A 20,279-nucleotide genomic window follows, 5' to 3' on the forward strand; every position below is an offset into this window, starting at 1 on the left:
GTGGTATGTTTAGCTGCAAGGGAGGTCAGAAAATGTAGTCTTTATTCTGCGCAGCATTTGGTCAGCTACAGATTGCAAGTTCTATCATTAACAAAGGTGTGGAGACTAAATTACAAGGGTCAATAGCAGATGGTGGTGAGGTGGGAAGATATAGGTATAGTATATCATTTACCAGAAAATAAATGATATTAATAGCCTACTGGGCATACATACAAAGTACTAAAGAGTGTGAAAAATAATTCTTTATATTTTTCCGCTTGGGTCACCTGGTTGGTCTGTCTTGGAAAAGCTGCTTCCCTGGTGGCTCATATGGTAAAGAATCTGCCTGCAATGCAGGAGACCTGGGTTTGATCCCTGGGTCAGGAAGATCCCCTGGAGAAGGGAATGGCTACCCACTGCAGTATTCTTGTCTGGAGAATTCTATGGACAGAGAAGCCTGGAGGGCTACAGTCCATGGGGCCACAAAAAATCAGACTCAACTGAGCGACTGTCACTGTCATTGTCCAGAGAAGCAGAATCAAGGGAGGCCATATCATATACATAGATTTAGTTCCCTCTGGTAACCATTACTCTGTTCTCTGTATCTATATGTTGGTTTTCACTTGTTTTGTTCATTTATTTCATTTTTGCTTGTTCTTTATATTCCACATATAAGTGAAATCATATCCTAGTTGTCTTTTTCCATCTGACTTCTTTTACTTACCATATACCCTGAAGGTCCATGTTGTTGCAAATGGCAATATTTTATTTTTTTAATGACTGAATAATATTGTTTGTATATATACATATATATATATACATACAATATATATACTATATATATTGTATATAATATATATACATATATATATATATATATATACACCACATCTTCTTTATTCATTCACCTATTGATGTGCACCTAGGCTGCTTCCATATCTTGGTATTGTAAATAATTCTGGGATAAACATAGGGGTGCATATACCTTTCCACATGAGTGTTTTTGGGTTTCTTTGAATACATATTCAGAAGTGGGATAGCTGTATTATGTGATAGTTCTATTCTTATTTTTTCAGGATCTCCATGCTGTCTTCCATAGTGGCTGCACCAATTTACATTCCCACCAACAGTGTACAAGGATTCCCTTTTCTCCACCTCCTTGCCAATGCTTACTATTTCTTGCCTTTTTGATAATACTCATTCGAACAAGTGTGACATGATAACATATGGCCATTTCGATTTTCATCAGAAATAATGTTCAATCAGATATCTATCTTGTGGCCCAGCCAAGCTTCACATGAAATTAAAACCTTCAGATGCCTACCCTTTGTCAACTTGACATATATAGCTCCTTAAACCAAACTTAATGTGCAAATTAAGACAATAACTAGGTCATAATTCCAAGCATGATTCAACTATCCTGAGTATGATTGAAAATGCACCAACCCCATCCCCAGAAGAGGAGGGAAAATCCTTGAACTATGTTCACTCCTCTCCTTGATATCCCATAACTTAAATACTATGATGTAAAATTAACAAAGTGTATGTGCTATAATATACGTCAATGCATCTTATGCTACATGATAAGGAAACAGAGGAAAAAACCCAATGATATTTGCTTAATATATATGCATGTGTATGTGCTCAGTTGCTCAGTTGTGTCCAACTCTTTGAGACCCCAAGGACTGAACCCCACCAGGCTCCTCTGTCCATGGAATTTTCCAGGCAAGAATACTGGAGTGGATTGCCATTTCCTACTCGAGGGGATCTTCCCTACCCGGGGATCGATCCTGTGTCTCTTGCATCTGCTGCATTTGACAGGCAGATATATATGCGTGCATTTGCATGCTCAGTCGCTTCAGTTGTGTCTAGCTCTTTGCGATCTATGGACTATAGCCTTCTCGGCTCTTCTGTATGAGATTCTCTAGGCAAGAATACTGGAGTGGGTTGCTATGCCCTTCTCCAGGGGATCTTCCTGACCCAGGGACAGAACCCACGTCTCCTGCGTCTCCTGCACTGCAGGTGGATTCTTTACCACTGAGCCACTGTGGCAGCCCAATATATATGCTTATATTATACACAAAAATATAAATAGAAAAATAAGGATGAAATACTCTTGACAACTGCAGTCCTCATTTCTCTAACTGGTCACATAGTTGGAGCTGGTATTCATAATTACCTTGTTCCATTACCCATTCTAAACTTTTGCCTTCAGCTAGGACTTCAGCTGGTCATAGTTCTTCAACTGGTGGGTTGATTCCTCAAGGCTCTGGGCCCTTAGTAGTCCTGCCTGGTCTGGGTTGTTGTAGTTTTCCATTGACCTTAATTACAAGGCATGGTACTACTAAGAGATAAGCTAAGGGATCTCCTGTATCCCAGGACATCCTTTTCCTTACCTCCGGAGTGCAGGAGCAGTCCAACTTCCGTTTGGCAATCAGGACCAATTACCACAGCCAGCACAGTAACTCCCTTCTTTGCTTGTTGATTCAGAGGCATGAGGAACCCAAAGTGGGCAGGTGGCTGTCTTAACTTCCAGTTCAGTGGAATCATTGTTTTGTTTCCTGGTAGAAGCATTTCTCCTTCTGGAACTAAGACTTCTAGTAGAGCATCATGTTGTGGGAACAGAAAGCAGAAACTTTCCTTGTGAGTCACTAGGAGGAATAGTGAGTGGTGGCATTGCCATTTCTACCCCTTGATTCCCAGACCTGTGAGGTCTGGCTATGGGAAAAACAGCACCATAAATGGATGTAGATTCAGAGCATATACAGCTTTCTCAGGAACCTCACCCTAGTCATTGCCATCCAGCTGATGCTGTAACTAAATCTTCAAAAGATCATTCTACCTTTCTATCAAGTCAGCTTCCTCAGGATGGTGGGGGACATGGTAAGGTCAGTGAATCTTAGGAGCATGGCTCTACTGCTGTGCTTCTTTTGTGTGGGTGTATTCCTTGATCAGAAGCAATGCTGTATGCAATACCATGATGGTGACTAAGGCAATCTACAAGCCCATGGATGGTTGTTTTGGTAGGGAAAGTAAATCCATATCCACAAATCCACATACTATTCCAGTAGAAGACTGTTGGTGAGAATGTTAACTGGTGCAGCCACTGTGGAAAACAGTATGCAGTTTTCTCAAAGACTAAAAATAGAACTACCATATGACACTGCAATTCCATTCCTGGGTATATATCTGGAAAAGCCAAAAACACAGATTCAAAAAGATACATGCACTCCAATGTTCATAGCAGCACTATTTACAGTAGTCAATATATGGAAGCAACCCAAGTGTCCATCAAAAGACAAATGGATGAAGATGTGATATATATATATATATGTGAAAGTCACTCAGTTGTGTCTGACTCTTTGAGACCCATGGACTATATAGTCCATGGAATTCTCCAGGCCAGAATACTGGAGTGGGTAGCCGTTCCCTTCTTCAGGGGATCTTTCCAACCCAAGGATCAAACCGAGGTCTCCCACATTGCAGGCAGATTCTTTACTAGCTTACCCACTAGGAAAGTCCATATATAGTTGTTGATATTTAGGCTCTCAGTCATGTCCAACTCTTTGCGACCATAGACTATAGCCCACCAGGTTCCTCTGCCCATGGGATTTCTCAGGCAAGAATCCTGGAGTGGGTTGCCATTTCTTTCTCCAGGACATCTTCCTGACCCAGGGATCAAACCCACATCTCCTGAATTAGCAGGTGGGTTCTTTACTCCTGAGCCACCAGGGAAGCCTGGTATATATATGTAATGGAATACTGCTGCTACTGCTGCTAAGTGACTTCAGTCGTGTCCGACTCTGTGCAACCCCATAGATGGCAGCCCACCAGGCTCCCCCGTCCCTGGGATTCTCCGGGCAAGAACACTGGAGTGGGTTGCCATTTCCTTCTCCAATGGAATACTACTCAGCCATAAAAACAGAATGAAATCTTGCCATTTCAGTAACATAGATGGACTTGTAGTATGCTAGATGAAATGTCAGACAGAGGAAGACAAATACTATATGATATCATTTATATGTGGAATCTGAACGATAGGAGAAACTAGTGAATAGAACAACAACAACAAAACCAGTCTCACAGATATAGAGAACAAATTAGTGGTTACCAGTGGGGAGGGGCGAAGGAGGTGGGACAAGACAGGGATAGGGGATTAAAAAGCACAAATTATTCTGTACAAAGTAAGCTACAAGGGTATATTGTACAACACAGGGAATATAGCCAATATTTTATAATTACTATAAATGGACCATAACATTTAAAAATTGTGAATCACTGTATTGTACACCTATAACATATAATATTGTACAGCAACTAAACTTCAATTTAAAAAAAGATTCTTGGGACTTCCCTGGCAATCCAGTGTGTAAGACTCCACACTTCCATTGCCAGGGGTGTGGGTTTGATCCCTGGTTGGGGAACTAAGATTCTGCATACAGTGTATCCAAAGAGATTGTCTTTGTCTTGATGGTTTGATCATATGTTTCAGTGTGGCTCTCTTTGAATTTATCTTACATAAAGTTTATTGAGCTTCTTGGATATGTAAATTAATGTTTTTCATCAAATTTGGGGAGTTTTTAGCCATTATTTCTTCAAATAGTCTTCCTGCCCTTTTCTCTCTCTTCTTCTTCAGGGAACTCCCAGTATGCCTAGGTTGGTATGCTCACTGGTGCCCTGCAGGTCTCATAGACATTGTTCATTTTTCTTCATTCTTTTTTCTGTTGCTCAAACTGGATAATTTTGTTGGCTGATTCTTTCTCCTGTCAGCTTAAAACTGTTATTGACTCCCTCTAGTAAAAATGTTTCATTTTATTTATTGTAATTTTCAATGCCAAAATTTCTATATAATTTATTTTTGTAGTTCTGATTTCTTTATTGATATTCTCTGTTTGGTGTGACATAGTTCTCATGCTTTCTTTTAGTTCTTTAGATATAGTTTCTTTTAGCTCTTTGAGCATATTTCAAATGGGTGATTTAGGACTTTCCTGGTGGTTCAGAGGTTAAGAATCCGCCTGCCAGTGCAGAGACACAGGTTCAATTCTTGGTCTGGGAAGATTCCACAGGCCAAGGGGCAACTAAGTTCATGTACCACAACTACTGAGCCCGTGCTCTAAAGCCTGGACTCTGCAATGAAGGGAGCCATTGAAATGAGAAGCTCACATACTGCAACGAGAGAGTAGCCCCTGATCTCCACAACTAGAGAAAGCCCAGCACAGTCATAAATAAGTAAACAAAAATTATAAAATCAGGTGATTTATAGTGCCCATCTTGTAAGTCAATGTCTAGACTTCTTCAGAGACAACAACAAAGTAGGAAGAGCTTGGGTTTGCATCAATCTTAGATTGCCTACATAGATGTTAATCTGTGAGAGAAATGATCTTCTATTATGCTTAAGCGACTCTGATTTGGGTTTTTGTTTTTTTTTTTTAATCACGTTTAGCTGAACCTTGCCCTAATTAATATACTATGAAACAGATGAGGAAACTGAGGCCCAGAGAAGTGAAGTGACCTATAATGTAAGAGTGGTATCTCCATGTGTATTCCTCACCCCAGAAAAACCAAGACAAGCAAGACAAAAAACAAAAAACAGTATTCTAACTCATAATTGTAAAAAAAATACATATAGATGCATGCAAAGGGAAAATTTACAGATCTCTCAGCTTTAAAATCACTGAGGGCTGACTAACCATAAAAAGTCAGTAAATCTGTTTCCTGGGATATCTTTCTGGTCACACAGGTAGCTTCCTTTCTCAATTTCCCTTGCAGTTTACTTGATCAAATGACTAAGTTCCGTTCCATGGAATGCAAGTGGAAGTGATGTGTACCACTCCAAACCCCCTCACCTCACCTACCCCTCCCATGCCTGTCTTTCATGCTTCTTACCCATATGGCAACTGAATACAAAAGACTCTAAGAGTGGAGCCACCTGATAAGGAAGACTTGGTCCCTGAACCACCCCATGGGAAGCCACCTGTTGCCCAGAAATGTTCCACTAGACTGTTATGAATGTGGATGAGAAATAAACTCTTGTTTTGGGATTTGTCTACAAACATACGTAATACAGTCTCTTTTCCTGGGCTTTGCCTCAGCTCCATCTGAATTGGAAGCTGGTTTGTGTTGGGTAGACTTTGAGCCTGGGGCACACTTTTGTTGACATAGCTACCAGGTATGGTGACATTTTGATTCTTTCCTGGTCTCAAGTTTGGTGCCCAACACATTCCAGCTGCTTCTGGGTGATGTGGCATTACCTACTTGTGCCTCCCTGCCCCCTCTTGGTTCCTGATCTCTAGGGAAGGAGGACTGCCTAACCCCGGATACTGTGTCTTGGCTCCACCCATTCTGGACCTTCATCCTTCCTCTGAAGCCTTGTCTATTTAATATTCCTACTAAATATTTATCTGCCTTTAGGGTGATTGCTTAACCTAGTTCTTTAAAGAAATAAGTAAATGATAAAGTAACTCTTGATTTTATCTATAGCTCTGAACTGACACCAAGGTCTAGTCTTTCAGAGTAAATAGAACTCTTGACTCTCCATTTTCTTCAGTTAAAAAAAAAAAGCTACATCCCTTTGGGGATCACCCACAAAATTCAGTATTCACCTGCTGTGGAAATCTCTGGCTCACAACTCATTTGTTGGGAGCCTTAACTGACAGGTCCAGTGAGAGACCAAAACTCAAGTTCTCAGCTCTGCCTGCTTCCTCTGGGGAAGGTTTGGAAGTGGCCTGTCAGAACAGATCCCTTTCTTTCAGTGGTTAGGCATTCCTTTGAATGATTTCAGGGATGGTTTGTTCTGATTTTGAGACACATTTAAGTCTCTGTAGCAGCATCTGGAGCTCCATGATGGTGGCCATTTTTCTGCACCCTTGCCCAATCCCAAGGGAACAATCTCTATTCTTTGGGCTGGTTTGGTGTCTGCTTTTTCCCCCTAAAGGAAATCAACCCTGAATATTCATTGGAAGGACTGATGCTGAAGCCGAAGCTTCAATATTTTGGCCACCTGATACGAAGAGTTGACTCATTGGAAAAGACCCTGATGCTGGGAAAGATTGAGGGCAGGAGGAGAAAAGGGCGGCAGAGGATGAGATGGTCAGATAGCACCACTGACTCAATGGATATGAATCTGAACAAGCTCCCAGAGATAGGGAGGACAGGAAAGCCTGGAGTGCTACAGTCCATGGGGTCACAAAGAGTCAGACATGATTTAGTGACTGAACAACAATTTTCCCCAAACTCAAGAAGCCACCTCAACAACAGAATGCAGAAGAAAGAGCACGAGCCCACTGAAGACTGGACAAACCCTAGCAATCCCTACATTATTTTGCTTTTAGAAACGATTCTGCCTTGCCCTGTTTCTAATCTCCTTCAGCTCCCTAGCCCGTCCCACCAGGGCCTGCTCTTCCCTTAGGAGGACGAAGGAGTGACTCATACTGGACTGGCTTTAAGCTGAGCCCATGCATTCACTTGGACGAGCAATCTCCCTCATCAGTTCAGGTGTCTCCGGGCAGCTTTTCAGGGTCGCCAATGGCTCTGCTTGGGGACAACAGGGTATTGCACACACCTTATCTTGACACTGACAGAATCACCTAGCTCGGGTGGAATCTGAGCGCTTGCACCATCTACTGCTTCACGGGTGAAGGGCATGGGGGCTTCCAGAGGGGCCCGAAGGGTGTGCGCTGGGGAAGCAGGGGAGGAGCCGGACTGGGATGGGTCCGATGCGCTCTGGTCTTTGAAAAATAGTGTCTGGACTCCGCCTCCTTACTAATCTCCTTGCACCCCAGCAGTAAACCTGTGTTAAGTGAATGATGCTTTTTATTTACAGCCCACCAGAGAGCCCTGTCCGCAGCACAGGATTAATGGAGGTGGGGCTGGAAGCGGACAAAGAGGAGAGTGTCCCACCCAAGACTCTGGTCTCAGCCCTCAGGGTCCCCAATCAGCCTCACTGTCCCTATCAGAATGGCAGAGACAAGGCCGGAGTCTCAGGAGGGCGAAGAGGGAAGCGGCAGCAGATTGACCCTAGGATCCCAAGGTTCTATCTTTTCTATCTAGTAACCTGCGCTGGTCGAAATCTGCTTGGTGGTACTCGATGGTGCTTCAAAACTAGAAGAGCTCAAGTGAGGGAACGGGGTAATTACGCTGATGGTTGAAGGGATAAACGCTTGCACCGGACTTGGGCGGGTCACTGGGACTGAGAGCCCCGATGCCGCAGCTCGCTCCCGCGGCAAAGGGCTGCCCCGATCCCCAGGGAAGCATCTGCGCCCCCCCACCCCCGGCCACCCGAGGACCCCGGGGCCAGGCGCCTCTCCAATCCCTGGCCCCGCGCAAACATGCGCTGCATACTGGCAAGGACCAAGTTCAAATGCCGGTCCCACCGCTGTAAACGTGTCTGACTCTGGGCAAGTTCCCGAACCTGACGTCTCGGTTTCATGTATCAGTAATAATAGCTTCTTTGTGTGGCCTCTGTGAGAATTAAACAGATACCAGGTGTGTAAAGTGCCTGATGTGGAGTGAGCGTTCAAGAAAGGAAAAGTATGACCTGAGCCGCGTCTCCATGGCCCAGGGCGAGTTACCCGGATAATGCTGCCAGCAATGAGCTTTGGAACTAAAGAAAGGTCCTGGCTGGGAAGCCAACACAAATCCTTGGAAAAACCCTGAAGGAAGGGAGTCGAGGGCCTGCAGCTCTGCAAGGCCCGCCCCCGCGGCTGCTCTCGCCTTCCTGTCTGACCCGTCGCTCTCTTTACAGGACCTCGGGCGACTGGGCTGACTCCCCGGCCGGGGCAACCGAGGCAACGCAGCCTGCAGACTACAGGATCTCAGGCCTGGGCTAGCTGGGCCTGAGTGCTCTGGACCTGCAGAGCTGAAGCGCCCCGCCCACCCCCCAGCCCCGAGCCCGGACGGCTGCGGGGTTGCGCATGGTTTTATCGCCCGCGGCGCGTCCCAAGCGTTCCAGCTCCTGGGCCTACTCGCGCCGCTAGCTCAAGGTCCAGAGAAGAAGGCTGTCCAGTCCCGCGGGCCCCTGCTCCCCGCAGCTCAGGCCCCAGAGCCTCGCGTCATCTCCAGCAGCGCGAGGGTCACTTGTCTGGGAAAGCCGGTCGCGCCGGGCCTGGCATCAAGCGCGCGGCTGGGTCTTCGAAGGCTTCAGCCGCCCCGTAGCAGCTTGCCAGAGTCCCAGCCGCCTCGGGCTAGTCAAACAGTGAGGACGCACGGGGTACTCCGGCTGGGCCGGGCGGCCGGTAGTTCTGGATTTAGCCCTGGCCTTTGCCAGGGCTGCTAGCATCCTAAAGAAGGCGTCCCTTGTGCCAGCCTGTCGGGTTTGTGCGCCCTTCAAGAAAGGGAGCCTTTGGGGGCGACTAGGGCCGCCTGTCGGGGTCTTTCTTCTGGCGCATCCACATGGTCTTATTTAGTCTCTCACCTAGCGCGGGAGCAACCCTGCTGTTGTGATTGACGAGAAACGGAGGGAAAACTCACCCCTCTGAAGGACACTATTCTGATCCTCTCCTCTCCGATTCCACCCCACAACCCATGAGAAACCTTTTTTGAGTTTCAGCCGCACAGGGACCCACGGAGTTTCGAGAAGAGGCTCCGGAGAAGAGGCACGCGAGGCCTTGACCCTGACACAGGGACTCCAGATCTTTCCGGGCTCCATTGCGCCCCCCACGCCTGGCAGCAGCAACCCAGCCCCCGCTCTTTTCCTCCTCACTTAGGCTGCCTGCGTCCAGCCGCGGGTCCAGGAATCAGGACCAGTTCAGGCAGGGTTGGGTTCCCGCGGCGCGAGAGGAGAGGCTGGTTCTCCTCCAGCTCCAGGCGCCTCTATTTACAAGCCGCATTCTGGGCTCCTCCAAGTGCCCTGGGCAGCTCAATGGCTCACCCACGCACCTATGTACTCAAAAGAGCTGCCGTCTCAAGGCGCACCGGCGCTCACGCACTCTTATGAGCCTTCTCACGTCTGGCAGTACATCCTCGCGCACTGGGTCGCTTTCATCTCCAGCTTCCCTAGGCGGCTCCGAGTGCCAAGGGTACCTAAGCCGCAGCGTTGGGATGGGCGACGCGAAAAAAACGAAGGGGCCCAGTCATGAGCCCAAGCCCTCCGTCCTCCACCCACCCCTCAATATGAGGACGTTCACATATCGCCTGTCCAAAGCCCGCTTCCCTCTTCTCGCCCAGCATCCTTCTGGGCAAGAGGTGGGAGCTGTTGGAATCCAGGAGGCCAAATTCCCTGTGTCCTGACTCAGTACCCCCACTTGACCGGTCCCTGTTTTTGTCAGGTACTGAAATGGTGTGTCCTACAGGGACTGGGTTAAACTGAAGACTGAGTGGACTTGTAGTCTCCCCAGATCTCCCTGGCTCTGTTTAACCTTTTCTTGTGTGGCACACCATCACCACCTGCTCCTTAGGTAGATGAGTAACTCCCTCCAGACGCCCTGCAAGATTGGGACATCAGGTCCAGGCCTGACCTGAGGCCTGGAGAGGGCTGCCGAGTGCCCGGCATGGAAGGAGACTGTGGAGGCAGCATAGCCAGCCCTCAGTTTCCCCTCTGCCCTCAGTAGTCCTCGGCTTTTAAGTCCCCCAAGTAGAGGAGCTGGCCAGCTGCTCTCAAGGCCTAAATTCTACCTTCTTCATTAGCGTTTCACCTTCAGGGGTGCATGGGTATGGGACCTGGCTGGGAATAAATGAACAGCAAGTGTGGTTGGGGAAGCAGAAAGGGAGACTCATGCTTCTAGTTGCTGCGTTCCCTTCAAGTGGCCTGAGTAAAACTCTCAGTTTCAGTGACTACTGGCAGAGGGGAGGGGTGACAAGTCATTGAGAACCCCGTTTGATGAAGGCCTGGACAGGGAATGGTTGTATTCACCTGGCAACGTCTGTGCAAAAGTTATGTACAGTTGGTGCGGTAGGTCTATTGAAGTGTGGAGTGGAGGACTGGCTTGTATAGATTTATACAGTGGGTAAGTAGCTGCTTAGGTTTATTTTCAGAACTTCTGCATAGTTTCCCTTTTTAAATAAATATTTTTGGGCTTAACTTTCCAAGGCGGAGAGAAAAGGAAGTTGCAACAAGTAGCACCACTAAGCCTGAATAAAGCTCCAAGACAGGCACCCCGCCCCCTACTGGCCAAATCAGAGCTCCCAGCTAACTCCATGGATCCCATCTGGGTCTGGGGAGAGAGGGTGCTGCAGCTGGGAGCCCTGACCATTTGCAGAGATGATGGGTTAGCATCATCTCTTTCTTTGGGCCACAGCTCCTGCAGCCTAGGCTTTCCCGGCCAGCTGTGCTTCAGGGCTGTGTTCTGGCCCCAGCAGGTCTATGTGCTGGGACTGGCTGCTGGCAAGGGCACTGGCTATGGGGGTGGATATGCAGGTTCCTGGGGAGAAGCAGAGGTTTGTGTTCGAGTGCATGAATACAGCGGTGAGGGAAGGGCTTGTTTGTGTAGGTACCTCACTACTTACATCTGTGCAGGAGAGTGTTTCACCTGAGGACATGTGTCTGTGTGTTTCTGTGTGTGTTTGTTTCTGTTCGTGTGCATGTGAACTATATGCGTGATGGAGTTTTGTGTGATGGATTTCCTTGTGTAGCCACCAAGTGTGAGCGGGTGAGTGTTTTTGTGCTAACCACAGTGCATGGCACAGTGAATTGAATTGTAAATATGTATGTGTCCTTGTGAAAGCTGGTGTAGAGTGTATTTGCCTATGATTGTGAGTGTGAAAATGGGGGGCAATAGGGGTGATTCAGGCTCCAGGGACTACTGTCTTTCCTCCCTTCCAGAAGTAATCACCGACCTGCTGGCTGACCCAAGACAGCTTCTCGATCCCTCGAGCCTCTTTGGATCCTCAGCTCTACACCCTGCCAGGCAGCGAGGGTGGGGCCACTCCCACCAAGGAAAATCTGAGTTTTCGGCGGCAGAGAGCACAGCCTCCAGGAGAGGCCACAGGAGCTGCCAGGGCTGGACTTCCTCTTGGGGTTCAGGGAACTTTGGGTGCTTGATGTGATCTCACCCTGCTGGGTAAAACCTGACCCCCACGCCTGCACAGAACGAAGTCTGGGGCAAAGCCTCCCGCTCCAAATTAGACGCCCAGCTTCCGGAATTGTAAGGGTCTCTACTGGGAAAGATCCTTGGTATTTAGAAAGTCGGCGCAAAAGGGTTCTCCTCTAGCGGTAATTTCACCAAAGAGTCAAGTGCCAGAGAAGTAAGTCCCCGAGCTCCAGGATCACGGGTCGCAAGAACGCTTCATCCTCTCCATCCCTTCTCACCCAGGGCCACCAGATCTAGTTAGAAGTGTCCTGGTCACAGAGGAGCCAAGTGTATCATTTCAACAGCCCCCCAAGACCTGACACGAAAAAGCCACAACTTCCCTGGCGAGGAGTCCCGCCTGCTTCAGATCTGCCAGGACTGGCTTAGACGTGTCGCTGAATGGGGCGCGGGGAAGCTGGATCCCCGAGAGGGGAGGGGGCAGTGCAGGTTAATTTATGGCCGCAGAGGCACCACACATGGCAGGGACGCCTCGATCTGACCAGCCAAGTCCTGGCATCTGCTTGTTCCCTTTCAGAACACGCGTTCCAAGAGCTGGGCTTGTCCAGTCTCCAGGACTCCCCTCCTCCCCAAGCCCCTTCGTCTCCACCCCAAACCAACAGATTTCGAAGTATGGAGACCTTTGCTCCATGGCCACACGCCTGATCCCGGCTTCACGGCTGGATCAGCGGCTGCCCTTTCATCCAGCGAATCTGCCCAGTGCCTTCCACCTGGTTCTGGGCATTGCTTTCACAGCTAAGGAGTCTGCCCTTTAGGAAAACTCCACGGCCCAACTTGTTCCCCAGCCTTGGCATCTTCAAACACATGTACCCACTTTCCGCACACAGCCCCTCATTTCCTACCCCCATTCCCAGGTGAAGAAAGAGTCGGTTGAGGACACTGCTGGGCTGGTGGGAGCAGAGGAGTCCCCAAGAGCAGCTGCTCCCTCCTCACTCCTATGGGGAGCTTCAGGGACAAGAAAAGGGACACAGGGCTTTGGGGCAGGAGGTTTCAGAGTATTCAGTCCCTTCACTTAGCTATTGATATAGGTTGTGTATGTGGGAAGGCATCTCCCAGTTTCCAGGACTTACCGGGCATGGCTGCCCAGAACGATCCACCCGGGGTGTTGAGTCCCTGTAGGGAAATCAGACACAGCTGCACGTCTGGCTGGCAGGCCTCATGGTATATATCCATATTTATATTTATGATTTCTAATTTTATTATAAAATAAAAGCAGAAATATTTCCCAAAGAACATTCACATGAGGGCATAACAGGGAGATGGCAAGTCCGCAGCTCTGGAGGCACGCTCCGCTTGGAGCCGGGTGGCCACTGTCCGGGGAGGAATAAGAGAGCATAGCGGGGCCTCACCAAGACAGAGGGGCTGGAAGCAAGGGGGCGTGCAGGGGCTTCTGCTCCTTGGCCCGTTCTCCTTCACTTAAGTTACTGGGTACAAATACAAAGCTGACACCTTGGGGAAGGGCCTCTGGAGAAAGCCCAGGTTCAAAGGCCCTGTTTTTTTTTGTTTTTTTTTTTTTTGCTCTTTCCCCTCCCACTCCCAGCCTAGGAAAGTGAGGAATAGGTGGAGGGTACATAGATGGTCAGGCATAAGGAGAAACACTGAGGGGTACAGCTTGCGAGGTGCAAGAGGCTGGCGGAGAGGAGACAGAAAAACAGACATGAGTAACAGAAATCTAGTGAGAGGTGGCAAGTAAGAGGCACAGAGGAAACAGTACAAAAGGGGAAAGAAGAAAGGGAAAGGAGGAAAGAGAAAGAAGGGGAAGGAAGAGGGGGAAGGAAGAGGAAGAACGAATGAGCAAGGAGGGCAAAGGAAGAGAGAGAAGAGAGGGGAGGAGAAGGCAGGGAAAGAGAGAAAGAGTAGGAGAATGGTGTATAATTTATTCCCTTCCCTGGTTCAAGACCCGGTCCGGCCTCCAAAGGACCTTCAAAGCAACTTGTTGGGGAAAAAAAAAAAAATCCCGAACAAAGACTAAACCAGAGAGCCATCCGTACTACCCGGGCCGGGCCGGCAGTTCTTGCCCTTTCAGCGCGCGGGCCTTTCAGTACCTGGTGGGGCCGCCGGCGCGGGCCGCCCTTCGGACACGGTCCCTCTTGGGTCCCCAGCGCCCAGGCCAGAAGGCAAGCGCGTCGAGGCAGGAGGGGCTCTAGGACCCCAGGTCCACGAGGTTGGCCGACATGGGGTTGAGGATGGAGTCCTGCAGGCCGTGGTGGTGCTGCAGAGGGTCCGCGCCGCCTCCGCCCGGCACGGGCACGGGCACGGCGCTGGGGCCCGGAGGGTGGCCCAGGCTATGCAAGGACGGGAGCCCCGGGGGCGGCGGCGGGCTGAGCAGCAGCGCGGGGCTGGACGACGAGTGGTCTGGTGTCCCCGACGGCGTCTTCTCGTCCTCTGAGCTGCCTAGCACCGACTTGCCGCTGCCGTTCAGCGACGCCGCCAGCGGGTTGTGGCTGTTAGAGTTGGAGTTCTCGCTGTTCTCCCTGCAAGAGCAGGAGCAAAGCAGCGGGGTCAGCGGGGAAACCAAGGCCGCTCGGCTCAGTGTCGCCGGGAGCCAGAGCCGCCGCGCGCAGCCTGCGGGTGTTTTCGGTTTCTACCATTTTCTCTTCCAGGTCTGGGCTCTGGTTCTCTTAGTCTCTCCAGACCCGATTTCTTCCTCTGTACTTTCTCCCGGTATCATTTCTGTCTCCCCACCTCTCCAGCTCTTAATCTCAGGAATACCTTTCTGCTCTCCGTGTGTCTGCCCTCCATGCCTGCCCCCACTGAGTGGCTAACCTTTCTTTTCCAGAGCAGAGGGGCAGGCGAGCAGGGTTCATGGAGTTGTCACCGAGAGGAACAGGGAGGAAGAGAAGGTGCCTGGATTTTCAGATCACTCCTGGCTGAACACAAAGCCAGGGTTTGTTGCGGAGAACTGGTACCAGGAGAGTCAGGAACCCTGGATTCTAGGCTGAGGGTCCACTTGAGGACTTGAGGTTGAGAAATCTCACAGGTCCTCATCTCCCTTTGCTTTCCTCTGCCTGAGGGAAATCTCTGTCAGAGGGACAGGTTTCCAGAGCTAAGGGTCTTTTCCCTCTAGTTCCAAACTGTCTGGCCGCGTTAGAGTTTTCCCTGTGGGGCCTACGGAACCAGGCCAGAAGAGTGCAAAGGTGCCCTTTCCCAGGGCAAAGATGCCCTTTTCCGAGCTCCCAGTGGAAGCTTCAGCTGGGGCCTGAGGCTGGGCATGTGGAGGGTGACTTTTGAGAGAAGAGAGAGGGAAGACGGTTGCTAATCCTGGCCTAGATTCTCCCACCATACTAGAAACTGAGAAACTCTTCCGCCTTCACCTGGGGCCTGGCCTGTGCACTTAGTTCTTCAGGATTCTGGATACATGCCAGTCTGGCTGGAGGGGGACCTCCACAGGGAGAACCCCCCTCCCACAGGATCTTTCACCAACAGCCCCTCACCCAAATTTGGAAATCTGAATTCTTAGGTAAATTCTCTCTGTACTGGCTTTCCAGGGCCTTTTCTTTCTGTTTTTCTGGAAGAGGACTTTCCACAGGGCTGGGAGCCGAATCCTTACAACTGTGGATACCCCACCCTCATGGTCTTAGAGACCAGGGTCAGCTGGAAGCCTCCTCCCCACCTCAGATTACACTGTTCAGCACCCCCAGTCTGACCCCCGCCCTTCACTCTGGGCTGCACACACCCAGTACCACAGACCCCAGGTGTCTTGTTTTTCTGTTACACTCAGGTTGGAGTCTGTTCCCACAGTTTCTCTCCCATCTCCTCCTCCAGATCTGGGGTTCTGAGAGACCAAAGCCACAGGGACCTCATTGTCAACTGCAAGGCTAGTTTAGGAAGTCCAGGTTTCCCTGAGGACGGGTGACTCCCAGCCCTTCTGTTGCTCTCAGCTCACCCTAGACCTACCGACCTACCCGCCAGAGAGGGTAGAGCCTAAGGAGAGAGGAGCTAAAGGCTTGGCAATCCAAGGCTGCTGGGTCCAACAGGGCAGAAAAGGGGACATGTGTTTTTCTTCTCTCCGGGAGCTGACACTTCCTCCCCAAGCCTTTTGCCTCTTGGTCCTTTCAATGCGGGATAAAACGCTTTCCCTATCAACCCCCTTATCCAGACAAGGAAAATTCTTCTAGGCCCCTCTACATCCAGGTTGTATCAGGCAAGTTCCAATCCCAGTCCTGACCCCTAATCACACAGCCTGGTGCTGCTGAGTGAGGCAGACGGAAAGTTCCAGGAAGAGCTGGTGAATTCTCGCACGCAGTCTTAAAACCCGCAACCCCGATAGTTCTCGCCAAACCCCTCAGCCCTCCGACCTTCAGAGAACTCTCAGGCTCTGCCTGCGGTACCCGCCCCCCTTGCCTGGAATCCAGGCCTACTGTCTTGCCTTGACCCCGAGGCTCGCTGCTTCTCCACGTTTGCGCACAAGAGACCAGGGAATTAGTTGATGACTTTCCGATTGCTTTGCCCGCTTTAGACAAATTTCTGATCTTCTGGTCTCCCGAAAGAGCAGTCCGGGTTAGATCAGGCCGCAGCAGGGCCCTGGCTGGGATCAAGGGCCCAGTTCAGACCTCTCCAGGGGCTGAGCAGACGTCCCGGGACCCCCTCTCCCTCGACCCCTGGGGAAGCTGGTGTGGAAGCTCTACTTACTCGTACCTTTCCTTGGCCTCGGCTGCCCGGTCGCGCTGCCGCCGGTTCTTGAACCAGTTGCTGACCTGTGTGGTGGTGAGCCCCGTGGCCTCTGCCAGCTCGCGCTTCTCGCGGGGTGAGGGGTAGGGGTTGTGAGCGTACCACTCGCGCAGCACGCTGCGACTCTTCTCCTTGAAGCAGTAGCTGGTCTCCTCGCCGTCCCAGATGGAGCGCGGCAGTGGAAACTTGCGGCGCACGCGGTACTTGCCCACCGCGCCCAGGGGCCGGCCGCGCAGCTTCTCCGCCTCGATGTAGTGTGCCTTGAGCCACAGTTGCTGCAGCTTGGCGTGGTTGTGCGGCGAGAACTGGTGGCTCTCCAGGATCTTGTAGAGCTCGCGGAAGTTGCCGCGGTGGAAGGCCACCACCGCCTTGGCCTTGAGCACGCTTTCATTCTTGTGGAGGTGCTCGCAAGCGGGCAGCGACCACAGGAAGCGGCCCAGCCGCTCGATGTTGCCGCCCTGCTGCAGCACCTCGCACACGCACGCCACTTGCTCCTGCGTGAAGCCGAAGGTGGGTAGCATGGACATGGTGCCTGCTGCTCCCGCGCCCGCCCGCGCGCCCTCAGCGCGCCGCGCGGTCCGGCATGGGCGCCTCCCCGCCGGACCGTCCTGAGCCAAGAGGCGGACTGGGGCCCCTGGCCTGGCTCTGGCTCCCGGCAAACTCGGAGTCACTGCAGTACGTCCCCGCGCAGGCCGTGGATCCCGCGCCGCTCCACGCCCCCGCCGGCCGCGCGCCTAGCCAGCGCCCTCGTCCAAGCCCGGGGGCCGCCCGCGGCGCGGCTCCGCATGCTCCGCGCCCTCCCGCCCTCCCGCCCGCCGCTCCCTCGTTCGCTTCTCGCTCTCTCCCTCCCGTCTAGCTTGCTCGCTGCTTTTTTAATAATATTATTCTAAGCGGGCATGAGGCGCTGCGGCCCGAGCCCTGATTGGTCTGGTTATCTGACCCGGGGCCTGCCCGCGCCAGACAATAGTCGGAGTCAAATTATTCGCCATGGAGACGCTGTCAGTCACTGGTAACCCGAGCCCCGGCGGGCCAGGCGGCTCCCCCCGGCCGGCTCCGCTGACAGATCGCCCCGCTCGGCGCAGAGCGGAGGGCGGCCCGAGACAGGAGCCGGAGGCTCTCCAAAAGCCTGGGAGGAGGTGAGGGCCGGGCTGGGGCTGGCGGCGGCGGTGATTGACGGGGCGGACGCCCAAAGAGCAAGGAAGGTGCTGGATCGGGGTGGGGTGGGGGGGCGGAGAGGAGAAGCGCGGAGAAGAAAAGGGGAGGACCATGGTGGGAAGGGAAGAGGGGAGAAGAGAAGGCGGAGGACTGTTTAAGGGGGTGCCGGGAAGAAGGAGAGGGGCGGAGGGAGCCACGATGGGGAAGAAAGTTAGGGCAGCTTTTCGCAAGGCCTCTCCGGATGCCCCCTGGGTCATCACGCCGCTCCTGGGGCAGCTGTTTGCCGGGTGGATTGTGCCCAGGAGCCGACCAGTGGGGTGGAAGAGTTTGGATGCTCTCGGGCGCCCCTCAAAGATTTGACTTTTCCTGCTGACAGTGCTCCACCCCCATCCTAGGAGCTCGGGACCCGACCGGTCTGCTAGGGAAAGGGGGAGGGAGTAAGAGAGAGAAGTGGGGAAAATTTGGCAGTGGCCACAGGCAGACGCCTGACAACCAATTCTTGGAGGATCCCGCCTTTCCTTCGTCTCCTAACCGGGCCGGCTGCCCCGCGGCCGGTACCGCCCGGCTGAGCGCTCTCTGCTTCTCGCTGGGCGGGGACACAGACTTAACCCCACGGGTCCCACCTCCCGAAATGCGCCCGGCACTTCCGTGCTGCCTCTACGGAAGTTAACTCCGGTGGGCAGAGCCGGTGGTCTGCCCACGGGAAGGCGAGGGCAGGGAATCTTGAATTCGTGGCGCTTCCCCTGTGGGTGGTCGGGGAGGACCGAGTGGAGGCAAGATCCCCCCTCCCTTTCTGGCCTCTACTCCGACTCGGCTCTGGCCAACTCCAACATGAGAACCGGGTCGCTGAGCTCCGGAATGAGGGGCTTAAAAAGGGAATCTTGCCTTTTTTACTTCTTTGTCAGGGCGCATATGTAAACACGTGCTGCTGGTTCTCTGCGAGAAGGGCAGGCGAGTAGATGGGAGAGCTGGAGTGGAAGAGGGGGGTGTTGTGGCTGTTTCTACGGTTTTGAAAAGCCCTGGGGTTAGATCCTTCACTGAGTAGTCCTTTCCACCTCCGCTTCGCCTGAAGGCTGGAGTCTCGCTGGCTCCCAGTGCCAGGACCCAGGCCAAAACAGCCTGGGCTCAGCATTCAGTTTAGGACTGTGCAGTATGTGTCTAGGTCACGCTTCTCGGTTCCTACCCCTTTAAATTTACTCGGAAGTTGGTGTTAGGAACACTGGAATGGGGGGGGGGTCCAGAACCCCCGGTTCAGGTTTTGACTTTGCGTGGTGTTTTTGAGCAAGGCACCTATTTATTCGTCTAACCCTTAGCAACATTTCCCAAAGTTCCCTGCTCTAGCGTTCTAGCAGTCCTCTGGGGGACTTGCAGGGAGTGGAACCCAAGTCTCCCTAGGACTTTTGCCTCTGGGGGCTTGTCCAGGTGTATTGAGACCACAGGGTTATCAAAGTATGTTCCAAACCAGTGGTAGGAATAGCTCCCTGCAAAAGTTCAGGTGGCATGTTCAGAGCCTGTATCTATCTGCTGGGAGGAGCCCTGCTGTGTCCAGGCCACTTTATCCAGAATCTTGTGCCCTGCCACACAGAGTTCATCTCAGAGTCGGGCTTAGAGGACTCTGGAAAACATGGGGAAATACATATCCCTGGCTGCAGTGAGGTTCAGACCTGGGACCACCTTACTGGTCCCAAGAAAGGTCAACCTACTCTTTTCAAGACCCCTTTCTCAGCCACAGGTAGGCAGGTCCCAGCTATGGCCACTGCATGATCAGGCTGTAGCTGTGGGGAGCACCCTGGTCTGGTGCAGGCGGGTGGGACTGGGCAATAACTTCCTGGCATGAGACTCTGGGCCACTTTACAGTCTGTTCCACCTCATTCTCTCCACTATTAGGTGAGGTCTTTGTGATCTTTAAGGTCCCTGTTGCTGGAGTGAGTCTAAGAGTACTAACCTTGAAAAGGTGGGTAAACTGCACCCTCAATCACAGTTTCTACTGGGAATATGCCCCTCAGTGGCCCCTTGGAGCTGCAAGATTGAACTTCTTTTGGGACTGGGTCCTGCCCATGTTCAGCTAAGGCAGATTTTCTGGAGCTTCAGACTTACTATCCTTTCTAGTGTTGCTCTCTTTGTGGCCTCTGGGCGCTGAGCCCAAGAGTCAGACCTGCCAGGAGTACACCCATGGCACCTGCCATCTTGGACAATACAGTGTGTGTCATAGGAAAAGAGTAAGCACAGAAATCCTGTATCACCATTACCCAATACATGCATATATGTCCATATGCCACTCTCCCTTTCTCCATATTTGTAGGAGACTGGTTCTAGCAGGTATGGGCTAAAACCTATTGCTAACAGTGGCACCTGAGTGCCTGCCCTAAAAAAGGCTCCTGAGGTCAGCTAGGGCCTCTTTACACTCTGCATCCCTCCCTGTCAGCCTTTGCCCCACAGGATAGAGCAACT

The 20,279-nt window shown here is 51.6% G+C and overlaps 1 protein-coding gene across 2 annotated transcripts; it reads right to left on the reverse strand.

Annotated features, from left to right (window-relative positions):
- Positions 1-13,149: 13,149 nt before the first annotated feature.
- On the reverse strand, positions 13,150-17,442 carry SIX2 (SIX homeobox 2). 2 transcript variants are annotated; one of them, XM_061432243.1, is made up of 2 exons: positions 16,635-17,442; positions 13,150-14,476 (listed from the first exon to the last, which is right to left on the reverse strand). In XM_061432243.1, the coding sequence occupies exons 1-2, from the start codon at positions 17,198-17,200 to the stop codon at positions 14,146-14,148; spliced, it is 897 nt and encodes a 298-aa protein (XP_061288227.1). In that variant the 5' UTR covers positions 17,201-17,442; the 3' UTR covers positions 13,150-14,145. The 2 variants fall into 2 exon arrangements, with proteins under 2 accessions (XP_061288227.1, XP_061288228.1); XM_061432244.1 differs by having other exon boundaries at positions 16,641-17,441.
- Between the last annotated feature and the right edge of the window lie 2,837 nt (positions 17,443-20,279).

Source organism: Bos javanicus, chromosome 11, assembly GCF_032452875.1.
Source record: "Bos javanicus breed banteng chromosome 11, ARS-OSU_banteng_1.0, whole genome shotgun sequence".
Taxonomy (NCBI): domain Eukaryota; kingdom Metazoa; phylum Chordata; class Mammalia; order Artiodactyla; family Bovidae; genus Bos; species Bos javanicus.